The sequence below is a fragment of the Centruroides vittatus genome, unplaced genomic scaffold (genome assembly GCF_030686945.1).
Source record: "Centruroides vittatus isolate TY-2023 unplaced genomic scaffold, ASM3068694v2 contig_726, whole genome shotgun sequence".
NCBI lineage: Eukaryota > Metazoa > Arthropoda > Arachnida > Scorpiones > Buthidae > Centruroides > Centruroides vittatus.
In genome coordinates this window covers 292,741-307,450 of record NW_027122463.1, presented here as the reverse complement: position 1 = coordinate 307,450, position 14,710 = coordinate 292,741, and the positions used below count along the sequence as shown (strand labels likewise).

Genomic DNA, 14,710 nt, shown 5'->3' with positions numbered 1-14,710 from the left:
CAAATGCTGAAAATTTACCATCTGAACATGCATTAAAATGATTAATTTAATTTAAAATAAACAGCTTTTTGTATTAACAGCTAAATTGCAATATATATAAAAATAAAAATGCATTTGTTATAGTTTGTGTTTTATTTTTAATAGCACAAAGTGAAGGTTCTATTCCAATGTTTGAGGGTGAGGAATTTGAAGTTGTAGAATTGGACCAAGGGGATGGATGGACAAGAGTTAGAAGAAGTAACTTAGAAGAAGGTTTTGTGCCAACATCATATGTTGAATGTTTCCTATACAACAATTGTTAAATGTTTATAGCGTCAGAGGAAAATTCTACTCATTACTTAGGTAATTTACCATAAAATTCTTTTTAACTTTTGCATATTTACTCTCTATAAATAAAATACTTAGCTTAAAATTATCACAACACTTTTTCATCACGGGGGATAGAAATGGTGGTATTCAAAATCACGGAATTATCATGAAATTTTTGAACAAGTGAGCAAAGTCCATGAGATAAGCAATATATACAATGTATATATTTATAAATATCATGGGCTGCATGGCCTTCCTGTATCTCGTGTACTGCAGCTTGAGAACTTCAGTGGTGACACACACAGTGTCAGCCAGTACTCACCAGAGATCATCACCAAAACTCAGCCCTTATAAGCACATTGCAGTCATCATCCTGTCTCACTGCTAGTAGAGACATTTCAGAATCATTGGATGTTAGCACTAGGGCTTCATGCAAGATCTCCTTCCACTGAGAACTTTTTGCCTCTTTCACCTTTATTGACTGACAACGCTATTCTGCTTGACCACTAGTTCCATATATATACTGAATGATCACTACATTAGAAACACCTGCCTGATAACAGGTTGGTCCACCTTTCTGGGTGATTATGGCTTACAAATGTCAGGTATGAACTCTAACAGATGCTGAACATTCTCTATACTTAACTGGACCCATGTCTGCTCGAGCAGTTTTGTCAGTTGGTGCACATTTCAAGGAGTGGGTGAATACCTCACCACACATTCCAGCATAGCCCAAACATGTTCAGTAGGGGTCCAGTCTGGTGGGTTTGGGGCCTAGGAAGTGTATGGAATTCATTGTCATGTTCTTTCAACTCTTTCCAAGTGAACCTCGCCAGATGGCACAGCGCATTACACAGGACTGCAAAAAAAAAATTTTTTCAGCTGCATGGGATATTTTTGCTGAACTATATGTTTTAAAGATCGGAGATTCTAAAAATGACTTCTGTAACATCCCATCACGTATAGGTTTTTTTGCAAAATAAAAACAAATTTTTGATAAAAACTCTTATTTATTACAATGAACTAAATATATTATATTTTCTTATAACAAATCAAAAAATTGTTTGATATTTATACACTATTTTAGGTCTACTCTTTTTTCTTATGAAACCTTTTCTTCTTCTCTTTGATGCTTCTCCAAACTCTTTTCCGATTTCCTTCTCTGATTTCTCGATTGAGCATCCAACAGTAGTCAGCTAATATATTGACATCCCATTTTCCTTGGTAATGTCTTTCGATATCACAGACATCCTGGTGAAATCTTTCACCCTGTTCTTCACTGTAGGCTCCCAAGTTTTCGGGAAAATAGTCAATATGGGAGTGTAAGAAATGAATTTTTAAGCTCATCTTGCATCCTTGAGCTTCATACACTGCCAGCATGCGTTGTACAATGGTTTTGTAGTTAGGGTCCTTAGTATTCACCAAAAACTTATGCACTACATTCTTGAAAGAGTCCCATGCTTCTTTTTCCTTTTCTCCCATTGTTTCCAAAAAGAGGGAATTAGATAAAAGTTTTCTTATGCTGGGGCCAGTGAAAACTCCCTCTTTTACTATTTAAAATTTGCTTTGTATACTAGTACATTCTATATATTAACAGGACTTATTATACTGGAAAAATTATGGATGCAGATATTTAGTCATACAGATCAAAAATAATGTTCTTTATTTAGTTCACCTGAACACATACACTTTAAACATGTGTTTCGGACTTGTTCGTCCCTCCTCAGCAGGCCTTTAAATGACACTTTCTGTAATTAACAATAATCAACAATAAAAACCTGTTTCGATACAACTATTACTAAAATTAATTAAGAATACAAACATTTCCCGACAATAAATATCTAAAATTCTTACAATTTCTGTATTTCCAGTCTTCTTTACATTTCCACTTAAACTTATGACCCACAGCCACCAAACAATTTTAAACATTCCTAATTTTTTACATTAAAATTAGTTTAAAACAATAAATTGAGTTATTATCTAAATTATTATTTTTATTCACTTACTTCTTCTTTTGGATTGTTCGTTCCACGCAATTTTGTTTCAAATACATTCCCATCTCGTCGTTTACACTTCTTCCTCCCCCCTTTTTATAATGCTTAACCATGATTGGTGGATCTCTCTACCATTGTTGTTATTCATTTTGTTAGTTTGCTTAATTATATTTAAATGTTCGTACAGTTGTCTTTTAAAATTATTTTTTTCCTTTTTTCTAATTTTTGCTGTATTTAGATCTATTGCACAACCTTCTGTATTACAATGTTCCGATACTGCCGAATTTGCATATTTTCCTTTGATTGCTCTGATATGTTCAATTATTATGCCTTTTTGTCCTTTCTAACACTATTTAAAATTTGCTTTGTATACTAGTACATTCTATATATTAACAGGACTTATTATACTGGAAAAATTATGGATGCAGATATTTACTCCCTCTTTTAACTTGGCTTCAGACAGTTTCAGGAACTTGGAACACAGATATCTGAAACAATCCCCATATCTTGGCAGTGATTTGGCAGACTGCTTTATGAGCCCCAATTTAATATAAAGAGGTGGTAATAACACTTTTTCTGGGGGAACCAATGTCGTATTGATGACGTTTTTCTTGCCAGGGGTTAAACTGTCTCATGGTGGCCAGTCAGTTTTTGTCCAGTGCAGTTGTCTCACTCTACTATCCCATAAACAAAGAAAGCAAGGATATTCTGTATAACCTCCCTGCTGACCCAACAACATGGTTAGTATTTTGAAATCTCCACAAACTATCCATTGATGCTCTTGATATTTGATTTTCTCAAGAATTGTAGCCAAGTCAGTATAGTTTTCTCCCATATGAACCGAGTTTGCCATAGAAAGAGATGCAAATACATTTCCATTATGCAGCAAGACTGCTTTGAGGCTAGTTTTAGATGAATCAACAAATATTTGCCATTCTGATGAATCATATTCTATTTAACTCACTTCGTGAACCTATGACATCATTATAATAAACCAGATTTCCCTCTTTGGAGCAAAACTGAGTAAATTTTCTCTCTTGATGCCTGTACCACAAAAATGAGGTCCCAGATGTTAGCAGGTTTTTTGTTTTTTAACCTTGATCCTAGCAATTTGGCTCCATCTTTTGAAAGACCTAAGTCTCTTACTAGGTCATTGAGCTCACTCTGAGAAAAAAGTTAAGGTCCTTTGTCAACAGAAAAATCTAAGCTAGATTTGTCCTGGGAAGCTAATGTTTCTGAGTCCTTTGACTCACTCAGGATGTCATCTAAATTAGAAGGCAGCTGTGGAACTGGTATTTCAGAATGATGAGACACTGGACAAATAGCTGAGTCAAGGTTAGGGTTAAATATTTTCGTTTTATTTTTTGTATTAAATCTTTTAATATCTACCGAACAGAGGTAGCAGTCGGTTGTGTGATTTTTCTATTCACGCCATATCATAGGAATACCAAAACAAAATTAGCTTTTCTTACCCTTAAACCACAAACAAAGATCTTCCTCGCATCTTCTGCACACCTTACGCAGAGCCCATGCTTTGTCTTGATCTCCAAGTTTCAATTTGAAATATGAAAAATAAACTTTCTTCACAAACTCACTTGATGATGTTTAATATGTTTCTTTATTGACTTTTCACTGTGTATTCACCACAAACATAACAGAAGCTGTCGGGCGAAATTACACAACCTCTGCGAGCCATATTTCAGAAATAAAAATACAAGCACAGTAGCGTTTGAATGCTGGATATAAACTGAGTGTGGCATTAGATGGCCAGTGAGATACTGAACTTATTTAGCTTGTTGAAACATGATCTAATCCAACAGCAGGTTATTTATATTTATTCCTATTATCCCAGATAACATGTCGAAACATGCTCAACGTCACCAGTAATAGTACTCACTATCAACTTTTAACCTGTTTCTACATGATCATGCAACCTTCCTCTTAATGCTAAAACTACTCAACCCATCTCCCCTACCACTACTCTCTTCAACCATTAACATTTTTTTTTTATTTATTGCCAGGTCCAGCTATAATTGATAGAATTAATGTGAGAAGTCTTCGTTTTAAGGCCATTTAAAAAAAATAAACTAAATTTTAAGTTAACTAGGAATAAACTAGGAATTTAGCGTAAACTAAATACAAACAAAAACTTGAGTGTAACAAAAAAAATTGACAAGATGGAATTTTTTTGGTATTTTTTCGTTTTTACCAAGTTGAAACCTTTAAGAGAAAATATATAAAAATCCTATGCAGTTTTTACTTGCAGACCTGTGTTATATACCTTGAAATATGGCATCATTGTAAGGAAACAGTCTGGAGATGTGTGCTGATGATTATCTAACAAATTCCTGTATCATTTAAGGATTAAGGGATGATGACCGATAGTCTTAGGCCTTGCCAAGAGAATGCTCCCCAGACTTTGATACAACCACCACCAGCTTGTGAAATCTCAACTGTGCAACCAGGGATGCAGCTTTGTGCTGTTTACAGCAGGTTTGGACCTAACCATCAGCATGGTTTAGCATGAAAAGGGACTCATCACGTCATACTGTTAAATGTGTGGCTATCACATGTTTTTAACCATTATCTCCTGGATGGTAGGAAGGGTTTGGTTGATGATGACATCTGATCTATCTTGCTATCCGTGATCCTTTTGGGTCCTTGTACTATTGTATATGTTTGCTCTCTTTCTATACTGATCTCATGGAATAAACACATAAATAACTTTTATCTGCTTTTTATCCTTGCTGCCTCAGGCCATCCATCTATACCAACAAATAAATAATGCAGACAACCTTCATCCACACGTCCAAGGTCCAATGACACCTTTTTCTTGTCATGTGAGGGGTTGTTTGAGATGACATGTAGTCAACAGAGGTCCATGCACATCAATGGCTATTGAATCTGTCAATGCAAATTACGTTGCACAGTCATTGTTGAAACATCTTTGCTTTGCCCACTGTTGTTCTGGCAGGTAAGCTGTTCATGCTTTGCCAACTGTGACATGTCTTTGTTCAGATACCAGTCTTGACACACAATGCTCACTTCTGGGATCAATCACATGTGGCCAGTCGCTATTTGATCTTTTGGTGATGTTTGTGCATGACCTTTCCATTCATACACTCTTGACACCATGGTACAAGAACAACCAATGAGTGCATCTGTTTCGGAAATAATGGTACCATTCCTCCAGACCCCAGTGATCTGTCCGTGCTCAAAATCACTCAGGTTGTCCTGTTTGCCCATGACTGGTAACTATTGCTTTCTTCTAATATGCATATGACAGGTCAACATGTCAGTGACTGCAGTGAATTGTGATGTGGCAATTACAGGAAATCCGTTTACCACTTCTGAGATGATGGCATGGTGTTGTAATGCAGAGATTATTCACTATAGATATAGAAGTGCAGCAAGATGTTTAAGTATACATTATATACATGAAAGAATGGAAATAAAAATAGAAACGTCAGCACAGGGAATCTATAAAACATCAACATTTTTGTTACAAGACATGTATATTGGAAATGTCCCCTAGTATAAAATACATGATTTTAAATTGAATATTTGAATTTTATTGTCTGAAAAAGTTTATTTTAATATCTAATTATATTATAACATGTATTTAAAAAATTAAATTTTAGCAATATATTTTATTTTAAAATGACTAAAATAAAAACAACACTATATTGATAATGTCTTATCTACTTAACAAATTGAAAAATCACAATTGTTTTAATTACTTATTCTGCTAAATTTTATTAAATCTTATAAAAACTAAGCTCATTGTTTTATAATAAGTTTCATATAATAATAATTAATTTATAATACAGGTACTTCTCACTTTACGACCTATCTGCTTAACGACCACTTGCACTTACGACCAATCGAGTTTCGACCTGCAATTCGGGGAATCCCCTTTCTCAGCTTGAGTGTTGGTCAGTGGCAAATGGTGACATGTGCACTAAGCGTACTATAATAGGCTTGCGTTTACTATAGTAGTCTTATAGTACTATAATCGGCTAATAGCGTACTATAATAGTCTTTTTACGAATAAATTTGAAGTTTGTTGCATAATTTGTATAATTTTACAATGATCCTATATTCCCGGTGCAAGCTCCTCGCTTATTGACCAATTCACTTAACGACGTAGTCATCAGAACGGAACTCCGTTGTAAATTGAGGAGTACCTGTATATAATTTCGTTAAATGGAAAAACTTAAGAATTATATATAATGATGACACAAAAAACAAAATCCAATAAAAATAAGGAATAATACTGACTTTTGGTTTTAAAATTTAACAGCGAACAAAAAAGATAACAGAAATTGGTTTGTTGTATATGTTGCCCTATTTTTAATTAGGAGCTGAGATTACATAAAAATATACTGTCCTGTCTGATAGAAGTGCTGAGGGAGCAGTATATTTTTATCTTATGCATTATTTTGTTTAAAATTTTGAAAAACTTTTTCATTTTAAATAATTGAGCATCATACATTAAAACTCTATATAGTTAAAATTATTAAATTTTTAATCTTAAATATTTTTGAATATTTAATTCATAAATATTAGACCAAAAAACTGTTTAGAATTATTAAATATTTTAATATTGAATAAGATATTTCCAGGGATAGCACATTTATTAGACAATTTAGGTACATACCTATGGTAGCAAAACATATAATGTAGTGATGGAAAGGATGTGGTCATCTTTTTTCTGAAATATCAGATTAGTTTTAGATTATATAAAGTTTAAAAGTTGAGGTGCAACAGGCTTATATAAAAAATTAAATATCTAGAGCTGGCCTAGTTCTGGATATTTCATTTTTTAGAATTTTTCTTAAAATATGACTATAAAGCCAGAAAATAAAAATAATATATATTATAGATGACTGAATAATGATTATTATATTTATACAAGTATTTGATGTGTTATTTTTCATCTTTAAAAGCATTAAGCAAAATTCTGTACACAGTCAAACCTTGGTTTAGTATCACAATTTGTTCATCTATTGAATCGACTGTGGCATTAAATTGAAGAATTTCAAACAGTAAGAAATGTATATAATAATGAAATCTGTGCACGAGTTCAAATTTGAAAGTTTGAAAATTGCACGATTCTGTGATATTATTATTACAATGCAAAGTTTTACATTTAATACAGGAAGGACCATTATTCATAATTAAGCATTGTTATTTTACAAGAATGGTGCTATATCAAAGTTTATTTCTGTATACATTTATAATACAAATAATAAGTGGGAGTTAAAATGAAATATTAAAATAATTTAAATTTTTTATTTTTATATTATTTAAATTGCTTATTTTAATGTAAAAATATATATTTTTTTTATTTTGTAGGTAATGTTGATTCCAGTGTGACTGCCATTGCAGTTTGGTGCCCCATCATCATAGGAAAATTAGCAAAAGCATTCTAACAGTTTGCAAGGCAAAACTATAGCATTGTAGGCTTCTTTATAATCTTCCATTCCGTCTTTACCATAATGTGTCCATTTAAAACATATACTGCAATGCAATAGTCTGAAAAGCCTTGCAAAGTAGTCATTTTTTTCTATGTCTGGAACTGTCATTAGCAACCATTGTACTTAAATTTCCTCTCATTATTTATTGTCAAAAGTAAATCCATACTCATGCAGATATTTTGTCTGCTTCCTTTTTTTTATAAACCTAAATAATTAAAGCAGACTATCATTTGTAGTTTTGTAAAAGATCTTTACAAATCCTTATTTTAGGATATAAGGAAAATTTATGTTGTGGTTGTGCAATGTTTTAAAACGATGTACTGTGTGCAGGTCATACTTGAAAGTTTATTATAATAAATTTAACTTCTTACAAATCATCATTCTATTTATTAGCATAAAATCTTTAATTTTATGTATTATTTCACATGTGAAGATTATTATTTAAGCTATAAACTGTCTTGATACAAAATTTTCGTCTAAACTTTTCAAATTAATATTTTAATGTATAGTTCTCAGGTGCCAATTTTCGAAGTAGGTAATTTACCTGCTTTAATTTTTGCTTTAAAATATGTTTTAACTAATATATTTGCATCTTTTTAATACCTTTTGTTTACATGTTATTAATGTGCATTTGCCAAATTAAAATTATTTTAACAGCTTTGTTTTCTTTTTTTTAGTTCTTTTTTTTTTGTTTTAAGTACAAAGTCCAAAGTTATATTGTTACTATTTCAATGCTCAATATTTATTAAATCTTTCTGTTCTAAAACAAAATGTGATCGTGTATATTTTTTTATATATATATAATTTAAATATTGCAGTCTTGGCTCTCCTGGTGATATTTTTGCTTTGACTTCCTTATTCATATCAGAAATTTTTTGATGATGTGAAATCTTTGTGCAAAACTGTATAAATTTTGATATATTTGACAGTTGTATATAGATATATTACTGTATTTAATTAACCTATTGTCAGCAGTAATGCCATTTAAAATTATTTGCATTAAATTTCAAAGAATATTCTTAAAATATTTTTGAACTTTAATGCATTTTAGAATTGTTTTTGTAATGAGTGCGGGTAATGCTGTCATGTTAATTTTGTAATTAATAACTTCTGTTCACTTTACAATCTTAACATACTAGATATGTTTTAGTCAAACGAACTATTGTTGGGATTACCTACATTTTCTAAATATATATATTATATATATACATATACATATTAAAAAAAGAAATGTAAATATTGAATAATTTGTCAATTTAATCTAACAAATGGTTTGAAATTGTCCATTCAAGTTGTAATGATGCAAAGTTTAGAATGTTTTCATTGTGCATCAATTTTTCATATAGTTAAAACGAATAATGTTTAGTCAATAAGGAAATAACTTTTTCTAGTGTAGAAATACAGACACACACAAAACACACACAAATATATATTTATCATACTGCAGTTTTATACTAAATATGTATCATGCATTCTTATATAATGCCTTAGTTTCCTAAATTATAATAATCAGTCAACAAATATGATTGCTGCACACTATTTGTAGACCAAACAAGGCAGTTAAATACATCAAGAGCTACAAAATTTAGTTGTAGCCGTGTATATTTGTATCATAGTGCTTTCATTTTTATATTGTAAATCATTATGCTTGTAATATTTTGTGAACTTTTATATGGATAATTTGTTATTGTTGCTTTTATAAGAATGAAAGATATCAAAGAATACTCAAACTAATTTATGTTATAAATTTAACATAAATATGAAATTTTGTAATTGTGTTATTGATTGAACAATCAATGGTGTTTTGTGAAATGATGTGGAAAATCATGGACACAATGAACAAGTGCATCCTGAAAATATAGTTATCATAGTTCATAAATGTTATTGTGTGAATACTGAACAAATTGTAAACTAATTGTAATGTTTTTCACTTTTTATGATATTGTTAAAACTTGTTTTTTTTAATAATTAAGATTCTGTAATGTTTGCTGAATAGCTATTAGACGTATTGCAATTGAAATCATTGGCACTAGTTCTCTATTGGCTGTTCATTAATTTCGGAGTGTATAAATAAAACTACTTTAATATTTATTCGTAAAAATGAAAGAAATAATATAAATTATTTTTTATTTAGATTATTACTTTTTTGGAATTCGGAAAGTTTTTATGAAATTTATTGTGAAACTTCTGTCAAAAGAAACATCTATTACAGTAAGTCATCCTTGTTTTTTCAAAATTGTTAACAAAAGCAAAAGCAACGAATATTGGGATCAACATACCTTGTGTAATATATTTATTATGTGATAAACATATTTATATTGCATTTATTTTAATTAAACATTTGAGAAATTTCACAACTGATTGCTCTTATGAAAAATTTTTTGTTTAATTTATGTGTGTTTTCACTTCATATACTTCATGTTTTATTAAATTGATTAAAAAGAAACCTAAAGACTCAAATGTGAACTAAGCAAAAATAAGGTTGCTTAAATTAAGTCTTGTCTTATTTTCAATTACATTTATCATCAGTTGTGAAGGTTCTCTTATATTGCGTAAGTCATGTATAATTATTTTAAATAATTTCACAAATTAACAATTGCATTTATGTATTTATTACTAACTTTAAAAGAAAATGCAAAATGTTTTTTGCTTGTTAATGTTGAATTAACTACAATGGCTAGTTTGTCATTAATGAAGTAACAGACAATTGAAAAACAAAAAACAATAACAAGGACTTGCTGTATCAAATTAATCAATATAGATTTTAATTAAATTCAGATAAATTATTAAAATGTAGTAATATACCTCTGCTTACTAAGAACCATCTTTCATGTGCATTTTTTAAAGAAATACTATGTATACAGTTTGCAGTGTGTTTAATGGATAATTTTTATATATAGCTACATCCTTAAAACTATAATAGCCCTTTATCTGTAGTATGTTGAAATATTGTGTTTCATTTTGCATGTTTTTTTCTTTCAGAGTAGAAAGACTAACATGGAACTTTTTCATAAATGTTTTTATTCCAACTTCTAAAATGTGGATCTTTATTTATTTATTAAAATGTTGCGATTGAGAGAGAAATTTAAACATCATTAATATGATTAAAAATGTTTAAAAAGTTATCCAGGGTATTGATACACAATAAACCAGGTTTCTTTTATTATAATAATGCCTAAAAACAAAGAAAATGCTTAGAAAAATGCATTAAATTTTCTATGCCAAATAATTAAATACATAGAATGATAAGACTAATGTTAACAAAATTTTTGATATAAATCCAGAACAAATTGGAAACTTGATATCAATTTTGCCATAAATAGCTACATATACAGCAAAAATTCTTTCTAATACAAATTATGTAGATATTTATTTTGATTGGCTGTTTTGAGAGAGGTTTGATTACAAAATTCTTTCTGCGAGATGATGTATGATTAATGAATAAAAGTATAAAATTATAGCAAAATGCTCTCTGTAAGACTAAATGTAAGATTTATTGCCATGTATGAAAATATTTGTGGAACGCCAATTAGATGGAATTTTCATTGAGAAAATAATTAACTGTTTATACTAAACTCTGGAATAGTTATAAAACTTATCTAGATGAAATAATTATGGATTCTGGCTATTTATTTATTGGCATATTGACCATTAATAATTGCATTTTTTCAAAATTTAAACTTGTGATTTATACTGTATTAAACAAAATTTGTACCATTGTGATTAAAGATTTTGCAAGTTACTAAAACAAATTAATGTTGAAATGTCTTTCAAGTTTTGAATTGAAATACAATATTTAACAATGACTAAAAATTAGAATAATATGGCCACCTTTGAGGTACAATTTCTGGCCACCTCAGTGGGTTATGAGAAAAAGTTGACATACAGTTGTAATTAGAATACAATACTGAATCCTAATAAAAGTTTAATTCATGTTATAAAAGGAAACAAAACTAAAATTTCCATAGTACTGTCCTGTACATTCTTTGCAATATACAATAATTCAAACTCTCATGTAGGTTAATGTGAATTGACAAGAGTCTAGCTCTCTGGTAAACATTAGTTCTAAATTATACCGCTACGGCAAACAGCGCCAATCGCGACAACTGGTTTTGTCTTTGTTTTATAAATATAGGGCTATCCAAAAATTACGTAATGTAGATGTGGGTGGGTTTGCAGGTAATCATTACTATGCGTTACAAGGAGGTGGGGTATTTACAAAAACTTTCTTAATGCCAGGATCTCAACTCTAAGGAATAGTATGTTTCATTTTTGTTTCCAAAGTGTTGTATACTGTTTACAGTACTTTGTACTTTACGTAATTAATAAAATAATGTAGCGTTCAGCACTCCGTGCTGTATATTATTCCTCAGTAGAATTAAGAGGGTTGATCGAGGATGTGTGTTAGTCCTACATAATTTTGAGGGTGGTTATGTGGCGTTATGGAGGGCTTCACGAACACGAGATGGTAGTTCAAAAGTTTATAAAAATGAGGTTAGAAAATTTAAGGACGACTTCATATACTGATTCGTAATGTTCCTTATAATCATTTAACTAATGAATACCAATACAATCCACATCAAAAGAAACAAAAATTTAATACAAACTGTATCGTGATTAGCGGAGCGATTATGAAATGGCTAGCTGTTGCGCGATGTGACATTCCGAAAAATGAGGTCCACAAACCGGGAAATATCTTTAATGTTCTTCCCTGAATCCAATAAACCATACACATTGTTTAAGAGATGCTTCAGATAGACAAATAGGAGAGCGTCTTGCTCAAATAACCCAGGAAGGAAAAGAACACCTGTTAGCGTTCACTAATCTTAAGCTCAGAAAAGTGAATTACGTAGGGTAACCATAGAGAAGGAACCTTTCACATTGGTATGGCATCTTAAGAAATTTGTGCACTATCTTTGATAGTAAGATTAGGATAGTGACAGAACATAAGCCGTTAAAATACTTTGCACTCAATTCTATATGCGGCGCAAAACTGCGACATTTTGATATAAAAGTTATGCAGGTGCGTTATCACGTTCCAAAATTATCAGTCAGGATTGAAGAGTAGGAAGATGATAGTGCAGGAAAATGATTTTCTTCTCATAGCCATTCTCAATCATGCAGTTTCTCGTGGTTACCGGTGGTGGACTATCGCACAGACGCAAGAAGCGCATTCTTGGGGCCTCCGAAAGACAGCAGCTTCAGAAAGAGATACAATCTGCGAACCTCAAGCACAAATATCTTCATCTAGACAAATTGCCATTCGTCAAACCATAAACAGTTTCGTAAACCTGTTAAACCTGACGTATTTCGAGAAGGGGGTAGGACTTAGTGAACCTTATACTCGTTATGGTTAATGTTACTCTTGGTGCCAAGATGGCGGCTCGACTCTGATTCCAGCAAGGAAACAGTGGGAGGCACATTCTAACCTAACCTATTCTAATAATTTGGTTGCTAATAATTACAATAATTCATTAGAATAGGTTAGGTTAGAACGTGCGTCCCACTGTTTCCTTGCTGGAATCAGAGACAAGCCGCCATCTTGGCACCAAGAGTAACATTAACCTCGTTATTAGCATTTACAATTTTTTTTAAATAAAACTCATCTGTATCCACAAAATTAAGCTTTTTCCCATTTTATAATGATTAATAATATAAAATTGATTTTATAACAAAATCTCATAACAGATGGCGCCACACACAATTTTATTTATTATATTTGATGATATAACAGTTATTTTTAAAATAATATCTCATATCGGCTGAAAAGTTATGCAACTCGTTGTTTGATTTTTCAATTTTAGCAAAAGGAATGAATATAAAACAAAAATATTCATTTTTCATATTTGATGCAAAAAAAAAAAATTCTCAACAATACGAAATAGCCCATTGTTAGTCTATTGTTGATCTGTATTGTTGAAAGTCGAGTAACTGCGTTTTGGAAAGAAATTTTACTTAATTTATTGATATTGCGTCAATTTTAATTGAATATTGTAAGTATTTTGATCTTTATAAATGTATTAATTACTGTATATTGTATACAACAGAATATAAGAAAGATTCTGACAATATAAACGCATGTTTTTTTAATACTCTCTAAATATAGTAAAATTAAATTTCTCATATTCGTTGATTTTATTATTATACTAGCAGATAAGCCCGGCGTTGCTCGGGTAAAAAACGTCATATTAGTTTTCAAATGAAGTATTTTAATTTTAATTCCACAGTACTTCTTTATATACGATGTTAGTTGTTTTGCCTTCTTTGCTAAGAATGGCCAAATCTTTAGTAGAACTAACTCTGGAGCATGCAACATAAAACTGGCCATGCGAGAAACAATTCTCTCTCAGATCTATTCCAGCTTTTTTTCAAAGTTTGCCCTTGTGCTTTATTAATCGTCATAGTAAAACATAATTTTACGGGAAATTGAAGCCTCTTGAATTGGAATGGATAATCAGTTGAAATTAAAGGAATGCGAGGAATAAATACTGATTCACCAACGCTACAACCAGTAATAATAGTTGCTTCATCCACATTCTTATGTAGTGTTTTAACTTGTACCTTCGTACCGTTACATAGTTTGGGATGATACAAATTTCTTAGCAACATGATAGGAGTTCCAATTTTCAAAGTTAATTTATGGAACGGAATACCAGAAGGCTTCAGAGTATTTAGAAATTCAACGGGATAATTTACAGTCTCTTCTTTTTCTACAACTGAATCTATAGAACTATACGTCATTTCATCTGCGTCAAATTTTTGTAATAAAAGTTGATTGATTTCTTGAGCTCTATCGTTCTTTGGTGATAAAATTCCTCGCTCCTTCAGCCATGAAATCGGTTTCTTTCGCAGATTTACTAAGTCTGGATAGATGTGTTCAGTTAACGCTTCCAAATCGCCAGCTAACTTGCACAACTCCTTAGGAAT

General features: G+C 30.9%; 1 protein-coding gene across 2 annotated transcripts in view; it reads left to right on the top strand.

The window, feature by feature from the left end:
- The window catches only part of Cip4 (formin-binding protein 1-like Cip4), a 76,961-nt gene extending 67,087 nt beyond the window's left edge, over positions 1-9,874 (top strand). For both annotated transcript variants that reach the window (XM_067277011.1, XM_067277010.1), the window contains 2 exons: positions 145-342; positions 7,662-9,874. In XM_067277011.1, the coding sequence (XP_067133112.1) occupies positions 145-302 (158 nt within the window). In that variant the 3' untranslated portion in view covers positions 303-342; positions 7,662-9,874. The remainder of the gene's footprint in view (positions 1-144; positions 343-7,661) is intronic.
- The last annotated feature ends 4,836 nt before the right edge of the window (positions 9,875-14,710 follow it).